This window comes from Pleurodeles waltl, chromosome 1_1, assembly GCF_031143425.1.
Source record: "Pleurodeles waltl isolate 20211129_DDA chromosome 1_1, aPleWal1.hap1.20221129, whole genome shotgun sequence".
Taxonomy (NCBI): Eukaryota; Metazoa; Chordata; class Amphibia; order Caudata; family Salamandridae; genus Pleurodeles; species Pleurodeles waltl.
Window position 1 is genome coordinate 760,718,902 of NC_090436.1, and position 17,785 is coordinate 760,736,686.

General features: G+C 39.4%; 1 protein-coding gene across 3 annotated transcripts in view; it reads left to right on the forward strand.

The window, feature by feature from the left end:
• CNTNAP4 (contactin associated protein family member 4) overlaps positions 1–17,785 on the forward strand; it is a 2,124,586-nt gene that overhangs the window by 300,644 nt on the left and 1,806,157 nt on the right. For all 3 annotated transcript variants that reach the window (XM_069227637.1, XM_069227632.1, XM_069227640.1), the window contains exon 2: positions 15,253–15,363. In XM_069227637.1, coding sequence (XP_069083738.1) covers positions 15,253–15,363 — 111 coding nt within the window. The remainder of the gene's footprint in view (positions 1–15,252; positions 15,364–17,785) is intronic.

Consider the following 17,785-nt stretch of genomic DNA (forward strand, 5'->3'; position numbering starts at 1 on the left):
CGCAGGCACCCTTGCACCATGGTGCAACCATGCCTGCATTGTAAGTAGGATTGTTTTTGTGCAGGAAGAGGCACAGTCCTGCACAAAAACAATCCCCCTGAGGAAACAACAAGGAGAAATAAAGATACTTCCCCTCATTACGCATTACCTGGGGAGGCATAGCACTTTGGCGCATTCCAATCCTACCACTTTTCGTAAATCTGGGAATGTGTCAAAATCCATGGATGTTGCATAGGAACGCCCACGCAAGACCCATGGAATGCCTCCCTGGGGCAGAGTAATGCAATGCAGCAATTTGCGCTGCGTTGCTTTGTTGCAGATTCATGAAGTCTCCTTGGGCCATTCAAGGTGGCCTTGCGTAGCTTCATAAATCTCATTTTTGAGTCATGTATGCAACGTGTTGCGTGGTGCACATGCAACGCAACTGGGCTCATAAGTATGGCCCCTAGTGAGGAACAACGCAACTTAGGTTGATACCGGGGAATGCGTATTTGATTTTAGATTAAAGCAGCTCAAGGCTTATCAAAGGGGGGCTCATGTTTGCCATGTGGTTGATGCTAATATCATTATTCATATTGTTGTTTTCTATTTCCCAGTTTCCTTTAACGCATGGCCAATCCTTCGCATTTAAAAATGCACTCATACTTCTATGCTTGTTGTGTGAATGATATTGAAGTAGGTTGACCATCTTGCATTCCTTTCATGTCTCCTGCCCTTTCATTAAGCACATTTTGCTCAGGCCAGAGAATTCAGTAAAGTTGGCTCCCCTGGGTATCCATGGTAGCTTACACCCTCTCTTACCTAAGTTCCTCTTGAATGTTTTGTTAAGGTAGGGCTTTAAAAGGTTCAGTAAATTAGCAGTTCTTTGGGGTGAGTTTAAAATTGTGTGCCTAATGAGTTTTTTTAGGTGGCAACAAGATGTCTCTGCTGTAGAAATGTGAGGGAGTATTTACAAAACCCTTGTGCCCTTTTGTGCTGCTGTAGCATAATTTTATTTATGCTACGACGGCGCCAAACAGGTACTCACTGATGTTAAACGGGTCCTCACCCGTATTTACAAAGTGGTGCAATAATACTATTGCACCACTTTGTAAACCCTTGTGCCACGTTATACCTGCACCAGGTATAATGTATGTAAGAGAGGTGTTTCCCTGCAGTGAGGCCCAAATAAATGGCACAGTGGTTACTACAGGATTTCACTGTGTCATTCTAGCGTAATTTTGTAATGCCTGCCCAGGGCAAGCGTTAAACTGACACTAGTGCTATATACTATGGACCTTCCTGAGCTTTGCTGGACTAGCGCCAACATTTTTGGAGCTAGTCCAGAAAAGCACCACAATAGCATCAAAGATTTTGACACTATTGTGCTAACATGCACCATGGTGTGCTGTATTGCCATGGTGTCATTAGGGGGGCGCAGAGCGATGCAAGGAAATTGGCACATCGGAGCCAATGCACCCGTTCCTTGTAAATATGCCCCGTAGAGTTTGTTTAGAAAACTTTAATTCAGTTTAAAACGTCCCTTTTGTTAAATTTGAAAATTGTCACAGAATTAGGTGATATTTTAAATCAAAGGACGTTTGGACTTGAGGGGCTCTGCTGTCTGAACGCCACATATTATGTGTTGTTGTAAATAAATGTAAAACACCAAGTTAATCAGCAGACACCATATTTAACAATAAGCAAAATTATTAAATCAACATTAAATATTGTGACATCATAAAAACAAATTTAGGGAAAGGACAAGAAGAAGACCTGAGTTTTACATCGTCATGATTAGTAATGAATAGTAACCTGGGGAGGCTTGTATAGTGCTCTTGGTAGTTTCAGTCACTGTCTAAACAGAATGGGAATGTAATTCCCTTGATCCAACTGCAAGGGGCTACCCAGAATGCTACTCTAGAAAACAATGGTTGAGAGTGGTTGAGAGTTGAGTCATTTCAAAACAGATAACTAAATAGCAGGATAGTCAAAATGTGTTCAATACATCGATAAGTGTAAAAAGTCTGATAAATAAGGAAAACAACACATTAAACTAGGTTCAGAAACAAGCATTTAATTAATTCTTTAAAAAGAAAGTGCAGTGTTCTCCTATAAAAAGTCTACCAGATTTTACCAGTCAGATATTTTGAAGACAAACACAATTGATTTTAACAACTACCCAAAAAATTGTGTGAAAATTGTGATCTTGAATGGGACATAAGCTCGTGTCTGAATGCATTTTAAGATACATGAGGCAGTGTCTATAAAGGACTAACAAGCTTATTTACTAAGGTTTGGCTCAAGTGCCGCTATAAAGCATGCAGGTGTACCACACAGATGGAATGGGAAAGCCTAGATGTGTATCCTCTGCTCACTGTTCCATAGGGCTCACTGATGAGAACTGAACAGCTCAAAATCGGTCTGGAGTTGTTTGTGTTTCCATCTGCAGGGGACCTGGCCTTACAGATCGGGATGAACTGTTCATATTGGATCAGAACCAAAAATGATCTGCATAAGGCCGGTCTTTATTTATAATGGCACAGTGGGTAAAAGAATGATGGTCTAGAGTGTGTCCCAGAGTGCTCACCAGTCTCTGAGATGAATGCAATCATTCCTTCTATCACTTTTTTGGTTTTGCAATAGACACTCTAAGTGGGACGGGTATACCCAGATGAGGGTCCCCATGCTCACAGTGCCATAGGACTCAAGCAATACTCCACTGATTCAAACTGGTCTGGGGCTGCTTTTGTTCCCATAAAGAGGAGGCCTGGCCTAGCAGAACCAAGACTGATTAGTATAAGTGGATCTTTGACTACAATAGCCTAATGGGCAAAAAGCACAGGTCTGGAAAGCAACTCAGAATGATGACCGGTGGCCAGGGATTAATTCAGGCATTCCTTCCGTCTCCTTGTTCTTTTTGCAGTACACAATTGCAGAGCACTGCATGAGTGCCAATGCAAGCCTTAATAAATCTGGGCCAACATGTCATAAATGTCAGTGCACAAGTTTAAATGTTTAAACAAAGCAGATCTGAATCAAAGTTTTTTTTTAGCTGTTTGAGTGTTCCCTAAGAGAGATGTGCACTACTTAGGGGTAATAGCATGTGGGTATCGACTAAGGATGTAATTGGTAGATATACATAGTTTGTAAAATTACTATTAAACATGATGGCAAACCACTACATTGATGATGTCGGTTGAGAGCATTTGGAAGTAAAGTAATTAGACTTTCTTGAAGTGGCAATTACCAAATGTGCAAATGAGCACCAGGAGTTCCCACCTCATGTAACACTGTAGAGACTAAAGCGAAGTGATTCAGGTTTTTTAGGATATTTGATGCAGGTGTATGTCTTAAATATCACAAAATGTGTCAAACTATCATCATTACGTTTATAACTGTTAAGATTATATTAATATTTTCATCATATCAAATAGAGCAGGCTAAGCAAACAGCCATACTATTACTGATCCCATAGCATACCATAAAGTTTAAGGAATTTGAAAAGTACCGGGAGGAATTTGGATTTCAGAAGTTGAGAAAGCAAGCAATTTTGCCAGTTCATGGTTAATATTTTCTGTGTTTAGTCCAAGGACCAGAAACCAATGTATTTTGCTACTGTAGTGTTGTGAGGACCTCTGTGACCCTGGTTGGAAATTCTCGTTTTAGCTTAGTTTTCCAGTTCATGTATATTCACATATTATTTGTTTAAGTAAGACGTTGCACAACATATAATCAGTACTTTCTGTCCAAGGCTGTGGAGCGAAGTACACAATATGCTAGCTTATGTTGCCGGTTCAGGAGACAGCATCTATCACCTAGACATAGCATTGCATAGGAACTGTATTTTCAGTCTGATATGTTTTATTATATAAACGTTGCCCAGACCAAAGGGGGGCAGAGGGCATTCCAGCCACAACTATCCTGGAGTGCATGCTGTGTGACATGAAGCTCAGCTGGCACTGTTCTGCCAGCTTCCTGAGAGGACTGCCATCTACACCGCAGACTGGTTCCTGATACTGTTTCTAGGTATGGGGCTAGGACCAATCCCTTAGGTGAGCCACGCATAGGGCTACAACCACTATGCTCTCAGAGTAGAGATAGAGTTGTGAAGATCGACTTAGTTTAATCGTTGCATGACGTTCTTATGTACTCTTTATCACACCATTAAATGTTGTTGGAGTATGTGATACGCTGGTCGGTAACTGGTGGCTAGAAGGTAGATTTGAAGCTTAGGGCTTGATTTAGAACTCTGAGGATGGGTTACTCCGTCACAACGGTGACGCGTATCCTATCAGGCTAAATCTAAATCCCATTATGGGATTTAGATTTCGGCATATGGCATATCCCTCATGGTTATGACGGAATAACCCTTCCACCAATATCTAAATCAGGCCCTTATTCTCCATACTGATGCTCCTGACTTTGATCGACTCCGCGTTTGGTGGTGGTTCACATTTCTCTTAAGGTGCAAGCATATGTGTAGAGTTGCATTATCATTGGTTTTGATGCATCTTTAATACACGGTGTTTAGAAATGATGGTATGCACATGTGGGTGGTGCAAGTTTGCTTTTGTGCCTGAATCATGCAACCAACACTTTAAAGGTTGTGTTTTTTTTTTTTTGGCCTATATAGACACATTTTGTGGTACTTGGTTATTGAGCGGGGCTACCTGCCATATTATTTTCCTCAATACATTTTCCACTTTTTGTTCCCTTTGGGCTAAGATTGACTTTAAAAGATGTGTTAATTATTTTTTTGGGGATTTCAGATACACGAACAGATTGCATTGTTTTTTAAGAATGGTATTTATCTAATACTATGAGGCTGTTCCGTTTGGATTCATTCTCTTGATTGATGTTTTTCCGAAATTTGTTTTCAGCTACCTTTTCCTGAAGAAAGACACAATGATGCCTGAAATGCATTGGAACGGAACGCTGAATTGTTCTTTTACATGATTCAAGATATTAGAGAGAAGTTTCACAAGAGTGTGCTAAGCGTTATCTACTTTTTCAAAAATATACTATTGGATTAAACATTGCAGGATAAAATACATTATTTGTTCTGAATTACTTTATTAAACTGATATGCTGGTAGAAGAATCTTGGTCACTCATTGTATGATTCTTTTTGTGTTAGATTATCCTTTGGGAATGTGTGCAGCACGTCTGTATATCAGATCTGTACACACCATCTAGACGAGTTAAACTGTATTCATATCATAATATATACCATAATGCCTATAATTACTAGCCATTCAGCTTGCCTTTTTGCATCTCTAAATATTCATTGCTTTAACCGTACAGTCACAGTTTACTTTGTCATTTGTTTTTACACAGGCTAACATTTACGTAAAGGACTAGGTTAAAAGCACTCCCAGTAATAACAGGACAGTGCCATCTGCCTTTTGCTATGCACCGATGTTATTCACTGGCTTTATGTTGTTTGACCCCAGCTGAGGATTAAGGTATATGTTTATGGATAAAACCATCACGAATTTCTATAAAATTATAGAACCAATATGAGTTGAGAGTCTTTAGTACAAATTAGAAGAACATATGCATGTTTAATCGTGCATATTTGTACCTCCTAGTTCTTAATTATATTTTTTGTAATTTCCATTTGCTTTTTTGATGGGAAATGGAATATTTTCAATCCTAGTGAATTTATGTATATTGCGTGATAGAAAAAAAATAATGTTGTTCTGTCTTCTAGAAAGAATTCCCAGAGTAGAGCCTTTTTTATTTCAAATGACAGCTAAATCTTCCTTGCAAATTAAAGGATCAATGAAACTTTCATCTATTGCATTCCTTGGCTTTTAATCACATAGGGCCTGATTATGACCTTGGTGAATGGGATACTCTGTCACAAACATGACGGATATCCCGTCTGCCGTATTATAAGTTCCATTATATCCTATGGAAATTGTCAAATGGCGGGCGGGATATCTGTCACGTTCGTGCCGGAGTATCTCATCCACCAAGGTCGTAATCAGGCCCTTAATCTTCATGTTCATTGAAGTAGCTGACAGTAGGGGTGGAAGAGGAGTGCTCATCTACACCAGAAGGTCTGCGATCATAATCTTGAAGCCGTAAGATGTGTACCATGATACCTGCTGGGCCAGAAGGCATCTCCATGAAGTTTGATGACCAGCTGCTGTAGAACCGGAAGAGGTGACATAGCTCAAAGGATTACCTTGGTTATTTAAGGGACCTGAAAATCCCTCCAATCTAAGGGTAGTAGTAAGCCTCCCACACACCAGCCACAACTGTATATTTCACTGCAAAAATGATGTATTTGCTGGGTAACACACATCCACATGATATATTTTGCCTTCTACAGTTAAGCCTTTGTAGGTTCATGTTGGTTTTGTTCTACCCACCAATAAAAGTCATCAGTACTCCTCTCCCAGTAACATAAAATAAATACATATTTGTTACTGTTTGCCCATTTTTACCTTGTTTACTTGTGTCTTTTCTGTAGACACCTCCAGTTTGCTACTTCAGGTGTCCATGTGACACAAATTATTTCCAATCTTTGAAATTTCAATCGCTTTCATGCTTATTTAGTTCCATACCTGCACACGCATCCTTTTACTAGCATGCTCATTTGTTCAAATTTGATCTTATGAAACACTCCAATTGTGTTGTGCTTGGGCATAGAGTTGTCTGCAAATGCTCTCAGATTGTGAAAGTTTCAATGTTTGTATTTGATTTTCAGAAATGGTACCGGAGTTTCACCTGTTACTTTAATTACAAGAAAGAGTATGCCATCCTTAGTAAAGTCAGCCATTTTTGGAGCTCTGATGTTTTCCTTTTAGGATGGCCTTCTTGTGTACCGTGGTTGGTGGACACTACTTCTGGATTTTGTTGACATTAGTGCTGTCATTTGTACCACTGATGGTACATATGGTCAATTTGTATGGTGTGACAAATCTACCATCCCTATTGCCTTCTGCTGTCAGCATGCATCATATTGGTTAGTTTAGCTGGTTCAGTAAATAGTTCTGCTCACCACTGACTTGTGCCTTTGCTGCTCTTGTTCACATCCTGGAGAATATTTTTACTAGCCATTTCTTCCTTCTGCACATACAACAGAATGGTGTTTGAAGTAAATTCTGTCTTTGGTGTTGTGTCATTCTTGAGATAATTTCAATTTTTTGCAGGTGTCTAATTTAAGGCATCAGACTTGCACTTGCACATTATGTATTGGTTCCATTTATTATGGGTAACGTATGATATACAAAGGTTGCAATATGTGATGTATTTGATTATGATTTTTTAAACAGTTTTGGGTACAGAAGTATGCAGACTATGCATTGCCTACCATGAATGTATGTGAGTATTTCAATCACATGTTGCCACCTCTGTGGTGGATGGTTCCTGAGCTGGCCTTATACTCGAAAGGTGTATTCTCATGTTTGCGGATGCAAAGGTTGCTTCTTGGATGATGGTGTGTTTGTACTGCTGTTATTGCAGGTTCTTTTGATGTTAGTGTTTGTACCAACAGTAATTGTTGAAATTATCTGATGATATTAAATAGAACCATCCGATTACAGTATACTGACTGGCATGCCATAACTATAATTAGCTGTACTATTCGTTTCCTGAGTCATATCTACAGGTATTGTTGCAGTGCGTACTTCAATGTTTTGCAAGGTTTGTGGTGCTATTATACTTTACATTTATAGATTTATGTGTCCTTGCCCTGTTGCCTGTGGTTTTGCATGTCTAACATTGCTTATTTCTGTGTCTTTATGCCTTTGCGCACATGGAAGGTATATTTTGTTGTTTTTCCGTGTGTGTTCTCTAATAGACAAATGTAATCTTGGCCTTTACTGACCTCTTAAATGTAATGTTTGACATACATATATGTCCCTGCTGCTTAATTCTGGGCAGGTGGAATATGGCTTTGTTCAATGCATTTTTGCGGCACTGTGCAGTGCTATGCCAGTGTGGGAAAACCTCTCTGTGTGCATGATAATCCCATGTTTTTCGCTGACTAATATTGCTAGTTTTTAAACTGGGGCACTCTTGTCCATTTCCCAGTGCATGTGCTTTGAATCCTAAAACATGATAAAATGAACTGTTCACCAACTTGGATAATCACCTTTACCAGTAATCCCATGGTATCTTGTTCAGAAAACAAAACAATGGTATGGGAGGTTAAATGTTGTCTGTGGAATGCAGCAACTACTGTGCCTTCCAGTAGGCTTACATGAAAAAACATTTATTCGGACATACATGTATAATGTGACTGCTGCAGCTTTTAAAACTACAGGCTGACCTGTCAAAGTAACCCTTTTGACAGGAAGGAATCCTACTTCTAAATATTAAAAAAATCACCCTAAAATAGGCCTTGTAGCACAGGTATGTTGCCTAGTATTTAAAAGCGAAACATGTTGGCATGTTCCTGTAGTGACTAGCCCTTAACAGCAATTTTAACTGTAAAAGGGCTGCAGCTTAAGTTTTTTTTAAAACTGCTATTTTTAATATTTATTAAAATCACAAGCCAGTGGTGAAATTAGATTTCTGATAAAAATAAAGGGGGTAGTAACATTTAAAAGTTAGACTTTGCCTCCCTTAAGATCCAGAAGGCGAATTAGCATTAGCTTGCCAACGGTTGCCCCTGTCTGTGATTTCTCCTTACAAATGTGTAAAAACCGATCCCAGAGCAGAAACAATAGTTTAGTCCTTTTGTCGTCAACACTTCAATTGAGGTATGTTCCTCCTCAGCTCAGGAAGGGCAGTTGAGATGAGTTCAGGAACTTCATTAACTTGAAAATGACCAAGCAAGGCTTACCCATTCATAGTTTTATGCAAAAAGAGAGCTGGGGAAGGGAAAGCTTTGTTTCAAGAGCTACCTCTAGCCAGCTTAACATCAGGACAGTGGGAGAGGTCCTAGAACCAGTTTGTATGGATGAGGGGGAGTGAAGTGATACTTTTCCTAAACACACTCCCGGCTGGGACACAAGCCATCTCCAAGAGCAGAATGGTTCTTCCCTGTCGAATATGACTCAGAAAGGTTCAGGTGGAATAGTTTTCATTAAGGATAATAAGATATGCTACAAAAGTGGGAAGGGTTGCCCCGGGAAATGTCTTTCTTGTTGATTAGGAAGTGATCAGGGCTCATCCTGGCAAACAAGCTAGTAAATCCTACAAAAGTGGTACCCACCCCCTGCTCAGCAAAACAAATCTAGACTTGAAGAAGAACAAAGGAGTCATGGATTTACTGTATGTGACCTGTATGGAGACCCGAATGGATCAACCTGCTCCCACTTGTATCCCAAATTGAGAAGTGCACTCCAAGGGTCAGTTTGCTGATATCTTCTGTGGCTACAGTCACACAACTCCTGGAGTAATCAGCTGACCAGTAGGCACTGGATCCAGACTGGGTCCTTTGGGTGATATTTTCTGGAGTAAGTCCTAGCCACTAAGTGCCATCCCTGTGGCCATGGGAGTAGAAGAAGAGTCTTGAGGAACAGCTTTAGAAAGTTGGAACATATAAATGTTTTGGACTTCAAGACGTCTGGAGCATCAGCAGGCCCTCACTGAAAAGGTATCTGATTTCAAGAGGACTTCTATGGATTCAGCTTCCCGATTCACCCCACTGGAAAGATTTAAGATCCAAAAAATAGTCTCAGTCTGAGATGGACATATTGATTGGGAAAAAGAGCAAAAGTATCTGCTGAATTTGAATTTTCTTGCAAAAACCAATGACTTCATAACCTTAGCAACTGGCTATCTGTCTATGAGAGGACTTCACTGGGTATAGCTGTCAGCTTTTCTCCTCTGGGTTGTTCTGACTTTCATTTCAGAAACAAAGTCAGAAAATAAAATCTTTGACTTGGACAACCCATCTGGTGTAGCCAACCTTTGCTCCATTACGGCTGGTCTGAATCATGCTTAGATCGTAGTCAAACATGAACATTGACTTCTGATTGGTGCTTTACATTTTGTAGCCTATTTGTGCTGTAACATTTAGGAAAAACATGTCTCCAAATGCCTTTTTTTGGATTTTTTTTTTTGTGTGTATTTTCTCTAAAATGCTCTCTCTTTTTTTTTAAAGAATGGTTTGCAGGTTTTTAATTGTCTTGTGTTTAGACCTGTCATTTGTTTTGGCACTACTGAATACTTTATACATTTTTCCTTAAGTCAAGTTTGTCGGTTCTGTGCCATCGCTAGCAGGGGTTGAGTCCATGTTTATTTATTATATTTGTGAATTGGACCTGACAGGACTTTAGACTTGTTATTAGGGAAAGACTCACATCTTCCCCAACTAATAACTCTTTTTTGTTCTGTGGGCATCACCTTTTAATATGTTTGAGTGTTTTGTTCACTGCATTTCTTTCATTGTTGTAGTTGTTTTTGCAATCAGGTGCAGGATAATGAACACCTGCACATGGACAGATTGGATATTTGCAGCTGTTTCAGAATGCAATCATGCAATCTAAAAGGCATACATTAAGTTAGAAACTTTATAAATCTGTCTGAGGTAGTGCATGAGATGTGCTCAGCTAAGCTCTGAAATAAAAAGAGCACCAACACCCAGTTTGCATTTCTGAACTGCATTCTCTTCTGTTCAACCACTAATCTGTACAGTTACCAATATAGCTTGTGTTCATACAGACAACCCAACTTTATTAAGATGGGAACATGCCTACATTCTAAACCTCTGTCCATTGTTCAAGATATGGCCCTAGATGTTGTCATCCAGGGGTGGTAATGTTCATATTTTGTAAGTTTTGAAAACCATGGAATTTGGTAATTGTCCGAAAATATGTTGATATGTTGTGAAGGAGATACCCCTATTGAATTAATAAACACCGTCTGGTTAGGTCACAACACAATTCCAAGAGAATCTCAATTCATCACTTGGTGGTAATGGCACAAGCAGAAGGCCCTCACTCAGAGAAATGGGTGTTATTTTCATGCAGAGCAAACAACATTAAAGTTAGGAACACATCACAAAGAAAATAAAAAAACAATGTAGACAAACATAATGAGCAACAGACAAATAATTGTCAAAACTAGGTAAAGCCAACCAGAGATATAAACGTTTTGAGAATTTGAAAGCAAACTTTTAAATTTTTTTGAATAGAATGAATTGATAAGTAGAATACAATTGCAATCTATGTATATCATGCAAAAATGGCTGCCAGCGGCTGCTGTTGCACCAGCAACAAAAACAAGGAAAAGTGGCAAACAAACAATTATGCCTCATAGAGGCCTGAAGCACAGGGGTAGACTAAACAGCTATATTGTTACACTTCAGTGTTTCCTATCTTTCTTGTGCTCTTCGCGGGCCTCAGGTCAAAGACTCAAGAGTGAGACAGAGGTGTTTTTACCCTTGCTTTCTGCTTCTGTCTAGAGTGCCAAACGTTTCTTGATGCTGTGAAAATCACTACTGATCCCTGCTGCAGCCCTTGGATCCTCAGGTAGACTTTTAGGCAAGGAAGTTCCCACAGAATAATGTTCCAGGTCCTTTTTTCAGAGTAGGAGTCAGACGTTCCTGAGACTTCTGTCTCCACCAGTCAAGCAAAATCTTCTTTCTTTCAGATATTTCTCCACAGATCCAGGCATGTTCTAAGAGAGGTTGTGGTGAGGTGGTAGTCTTATCCTGTGCACCAACTAGTAGTAGGGGAATTTCTTACACTTAACTTCTTAGAAAACCCATTATCCTTTTCGGCACTTCCTTTTCCAAACTCCTGCAAACTTTCTCAGAGTTTCGTCATTTAAATTGCCCCAAGCCTTCCTCATAATGCACAATCCTTTTTCTTCCTGTAGCCACTCCCAAAATGAAGTTATGGCATCCTCCACTCGCCCCTTGCTGGAATTGGCGTTCCTTCTGATGGGAGAATGAATGATTTCAGTTCCATTAAGCCCTATTTGGAATATCCAGTTCAAAATAAGTAGCTATTAAGATTATCCTTTGTGTTGCCAACTATTCATTTTCCCCTCTCAGATGGTAAATCTGTGCTAATTGAGCACTGTGGGCACCATTTCAGCCTTCTTGCTCACCGAGGCAAGCCTACTGTCCTAAAAGAAGAGCTTCATTAATAGTCTATCTCAAATGTCACTGAAGCAAGTCTACTGTCTAAATCAGGTCTAAGCCAGTTTGCTCTCAGGCAGCAAAGAGTACACTTTGAAAAAAGTTTTTTACACTAGCTTTATCAAAAGGAACTATCAAGATTTGTTGGAAATAACCATCTTTTGAGTGGTATTTGCCCCAAGTTTTTGCTTTCATTTACTGAACCCATTTTTTGGCCATAGGACTCTGCACACTTTAGCCATGCTAACCAGTGGTAAAGTGCATTTGCTAGTCTTTTTAAACATGTCAAAGTTGGCAAATACCTAATTGGCACATTATGAATCTCTAGTATATGTTAACACCTATACTTAGGGCCTGCAAAACAAATGCTATGGGTGGGTTGCAGTACTCAATGTTCTACCCACTAATAAAGCACTGTAAAGCGTGTCTCTCGGCTGGCCACTGCAGCTGGTTGTGCTGTTTTAAAATGCCATTTAAATCTGGAAAAATATTGCTATGGCAATGCTGGTTCTCCCATAGGTTCACACATGTTTACACTATCATATTTAATAGGTGCTAACTTCAATTTGGGAAAAAATAATATAAACACATAAATCCAACTTACGGGTCAAGATTAATTTTATAATACTATTCTGAAAGCGTCACTTATTGAAAGTTGTAATTTTCTTGCCTAAAATGAAAAGGCTTTCCTGATATTATCCAGCTGTCACCTGACTGCTGATTATTTCCCTGTGGTGAGATGTGTATTGCTCCCAGACAGTCGACAAAGGGCTCTGGGTGTGGGAAAAGGGTACACTCCCATGACAGGATAGCTTGAGGGCTCAATACAGCCCCTTTTTGTACTTCAAAAAATGCCTACTCTGTCAATGACTGAAGAAGCTAACACCCAGGGCTGCTTCCCTTTTGTCTGTCTATTTAGTTTAACTCCACACCCAGTGGGAGGGGAGAAACTACCCAGAATTGATTCAGAGGGTAGAGAAAGGGTTTCCCAATACCCCAGGTTTGCACTGGGCTTAAATGTGGATCCCACAGACCTGTCTTCATAACACTCCTGGACCTGAGGAGAATCAAGGAAGAAAGACCCTTGAAGTAACTCCAGGGGTCCATTGGCTAACCTCGTCTTTGACCTACAGAGACCAAACAAGCTACCAGAGGTCTCGCTCTGAGCAACTGCCCAGATGACCATTCCCAGTGAAACCTGCTTTAGACCCTGCTGCTGGCTCTGTCGGAGTGGCCCTAACCCCCAAGTAGTGCCGTCCCAAAGTCTTGGACCCTTGGCTAGTGTTATAGTATTATCCTTCTGTCCCCAAACTGCAAGAACTGGGTCTTAGAAACGTTTTGGCAACTTTCTGCCTGGAGAACAGACAGAGATCAGGCTCACCATGAAAGCTGCAACTAGCGATGTTGAATCATAGGATGGCCTCACCTTGCCGGTTTGCCCTGCTGAAGGAGATCTGACTTCTGGAAAAGTTTCTAAAACTGAACATAGAGGTCTTCAACAGGACTGATGCTGAGCAGCATCCGGTTGACGTTGATGCCTTTCTCAGCATGGACATAGGATTCTACCCACTCTGAGTTTTCCCACCTTTGTCAGCAACCAAACCAGGACCCTACTCTTCAGCAGCCTGCTGCCGTTGAGCCCTGTTTTGAATCTAGCTTGAATATTGCCCTCCCAACAACTTATCGTCAACTACGTTTTTAAGTACAACAGTAAACTTTCTACTGGGACAAACTTGGACCCATATTTATACTTTGTTTGCACTGCATTTGCGTTAGAGAAAGTGGTGCAACCTTACAAAATATAATTGTATTTTCTATTTTTGTGCCACTTTTGCATTAACAATTACACAAACATGGCGCAAAAAAGTATAAATATGGGTCTTGGTCCCTGGACCCAACCACAGATCATTACAGTTAGCCTTAACCTTTGGCTTGGCCCTAGTCTAATGCAACTAGATACTAGTGGTTGGCGCTTTTTGCTTTTTCAAGCTGTTTTTTCTCAATGATTTTGAATGCTTTTTGTGTTGCATTTACACGTTATTACTGTATGAATGCTGCATAAATATTTTACACATTGCCTTTAAGTTAAGCCTGACTGCTTTGTGCCTAGCACCAGCGGTTTAAGCACAGGTTTTATAGTGATCTCTGTTCTTCACCCTGACAAGGATTGTGATAAGTATTTGAAGTGGGTTCTCACCAGTTCAAATAAATCTCCAATTTCTTATACCATTGCTTCTCATGAAAAATATACCTTTACTTAAACAGCAGCCAACAGTTTTTTGCAACTGTTGACTATGAGGTCATACTTTTACTTGCTATTTAGCATGACCTCTTTTTATGTGAAGCAGCCAGCATTGCTGGCTTACAAGATACACTTTTTTGGTGACCTAGCAAATATTTAGTAATAGAGTTTTCCTAGCTGGCAAAGCACTTTTCCTTGTTGTGCAGTTCTGCAATACTTTTAATTTTAAACTGCAGTTCGGAGAAAGCCATACAGTTTAGTCAGATATCGGGGGCGGGGGTAAATATACACCTCCACCTACATATGGCATTGAATATCCATGCCACTGAGGCAATGTCTGCTTCAGCTTCCCATGGTTTCAGTGGAAAGTTATATATACAAATTTGGTGTACCCAAATTAAAATACAGTGTTAGAAAGAAATGACCAACAGTAGAACCAATTGACCATGCCGGAGTGCACAAAGTTATAATACTAACGGACAATAGGGTCAATAAAAGGTAAAGGAATAAGTGGTGATCAAGCACAAATGGTGCATTTTCTACAGCGGTGTATTTATAGGGATGTGCTTGTTTGTGGGCTGTACTTCAATTCTCATTTAATTCAGTTTTCATGTTATCATCTGAATCTTTGGTAGATTACAACATGAACTTCTGACTTGTAATTATAATGGGTAATAGTATTGTGTCTGAATTAGTGCAGGCTATGCTTGCAATTGTACAACCTACTTGTTTGGACTCCAAGAATGTACGAAATAGTAGAGTACATATCATCACTCCAAAATATCTTCATAACTCTGAAATCAAAAACAAATTTGTTTGTCTCCATTATGATCAAATAGTATGTGTAAGAGGACTAGGTTTCTGGGGTCAAGAACATCTTCCTTTATGCACATATTTTGCACTATTGTACTCTGTGCGTTAAAATATCTGCTAAATAAAATGAAACATTTTAACTATGGCCTGTCATTTTTCTCTTACAGATAATTGTGATGATCAACTCATTTCTGCCTTGCCTCAGTCATCCTTCAGCAGTTCTTCAGAGCTTTCAAGCAGTCATAGTCCTGGCTTTGCAAGACTCAACAGGAGAGATGGTAAGTAATTTCTTTGTATCAATTATTTCTTCTGCTACCGTGACATCTAGATGTATTTTTGAAATTGCAAATCTATGTATATTGATGAACGATCAGCTATCATTTTGTATGAATCAATCCAAAGAAATATTACATTACTAGGTACACATATGTTAGGGGTGCTAAGCACAAAAATACACTCTATAAAACAAAAATGCAGTATTTGCAAGAATGATCACGTCCTATAAGTTCTGAACTCTATGGTGTAAGTTTTTTTTTATCAAATGCCATAATTATCAACCTACTTGTTTTTATGGCCTTAGAATGGTGCTTGGACCCATCCCTTATTATGATGGGATGACTTTGCTGTGTATCTTAGTTGTGTACTCCTGATTTGATGGTGTACCTTCCTATTCTTGTGTTTTTCGACCCAAAAAGCATTTGAGGCTCATAAAGGTCTAAATGGATAACTTGTATCCTTTCACTGCTTACTTGAGGGAACTGTTTTTTATTTATTGTCTGCACTTCTTCAGATTGCATGTTTTCTTACTCTCTCCAGGTGTACATTTTGAGCAGTGATTTAAAGTGTGTAAACCACTTTTTATTTATCAACATTTGGATGATGTAGTGACACAATCTACCGCAAGTGCCTTTCATAAGCATTAGCAATGCCAATAAGTCTAGCTTTAATTACATTTTGAATGGTAATGTGAAGCATCACAAGTAAATAGCATGGGAATGGATATGTGTTTGTGTGGAAGCAAACTAATGTAGAATAATTTTGGTGTGGTCTAAAGGTCAGGTGACAGTTTCATTGTCAAGCCAGAACTAAACGTCTGTAGTGTAGGTTGTTGACTGCCCTCCTCCTCTGTGTGCTGCTGTCAGAGAAAAACACTATAAATTATCTACAGTAGATACTTAAGACACTTTGATAGCATTACAATGTCATGTGAGTTCAAACTCAGGCAGCTGGATAAATAAACAAAATGTTCACAGATGTGTGGAGGGCAAACACTTTTTTGTGGAAGCACACAACTTCTGCCCAATCAAAACATGTACTCCTAGCTCCTGTCATGTTGAAGGAGTCAAAGGCCCTTTCTAGTGATGTTTACATTGTTGTCTGGCAACAGCTGTGCTATCAAGCCTGACTATAAAATTACAATGATTAACTGAGCCTGGAAAAGAAGAATATATACCATGGAAACTACTGCTTTGTTTTACAAAGATTTACATGAAATGTATGTTTGAAACCATTGGAGGGAGAGGAGTAAAAACATTAACTGGCTTATTTTTGATCACTAAGTGGTTACGTTTGAATAATTGGACCAGTAGGTATCTCACAAAAAATCAAAATTCACATCACAGGTAAAGAGAGATGGGAATAGTTTGTGTAAATAAACAGTGAACGTCAAGGGATTCCTTATGAAGCAATCAATGACATCAAAACTGTACAGCAAAGCCAAACCTCATGGCTTTTGTATAAAAACATGTTTTTCAAAGTCTCACTATTACACACAGACATTTAGGCAATAGAACTGACATCTTCCTTCAGAAATACAGAGCAGGCAAACTACAGACAGCAGCAGTGCATACATCAGCCACAGCACACTGAACAGATACCGAACTGACAAGTACCACAGCCTTCAGCCAAATTCCATAGCTCACACACAATAGATGTCCCAGAACATAGCACCGCTCATGACAGTAGTACGAAATAAACATCTTTCAACATAAAACACATTATATTTACAAGCTGTATGAAATTGTACTAGTGCTGGGAACAGCAGTATTGCAGCTTTGATTTCATGGCTTCTGGTCTATTACTGCTAGACACAAAATGTGACATGGAAGCCATATCAGATGAAACAATGGCACTACTGTGGGCAGTAATTTCCTATTACAATTTCAATTGTACCTGGGTTTTTAGACACTGGACAATTACATGTTCTGTTTAAATACAACTCCACATTTTCACTATTAATTTATTGGTTCTCAGTAATTGCCAAATTGTAAAGCAGGTCATGGCATTTGGTACTCACCATCATCAACCTTACTCACTTTGGATCACTGTTTCTTCTGATTACACCAGGTCAATGCTTCAGGTAAACTTGGATGGACGGGCAGTCACCAAACCCAGAGAAAGAATGTAGATTTTCCACAGCCTGGTGGGGAGAAAAAATGGATTGTATTGAAGACACAGAGGCTAAGATTATGCACTGCCTCTTTTATTGCTCCACCCACAGCAGCAACAATGGAAAGAATTAAGAACTTTAAAACATTCTAATAGTCTTCAAAGCCTAGGAACAGACAGCTCTCATCCCTCTTTTATATACTGTGAATAACATAAAAAAACTATTTATATGCCAAAAACTCCAACAAGGAAAACAGATTTGTCTGCTGTCATCTCAGTGACTGTCCTCTTTTAATCTGAAATATTTGAAAA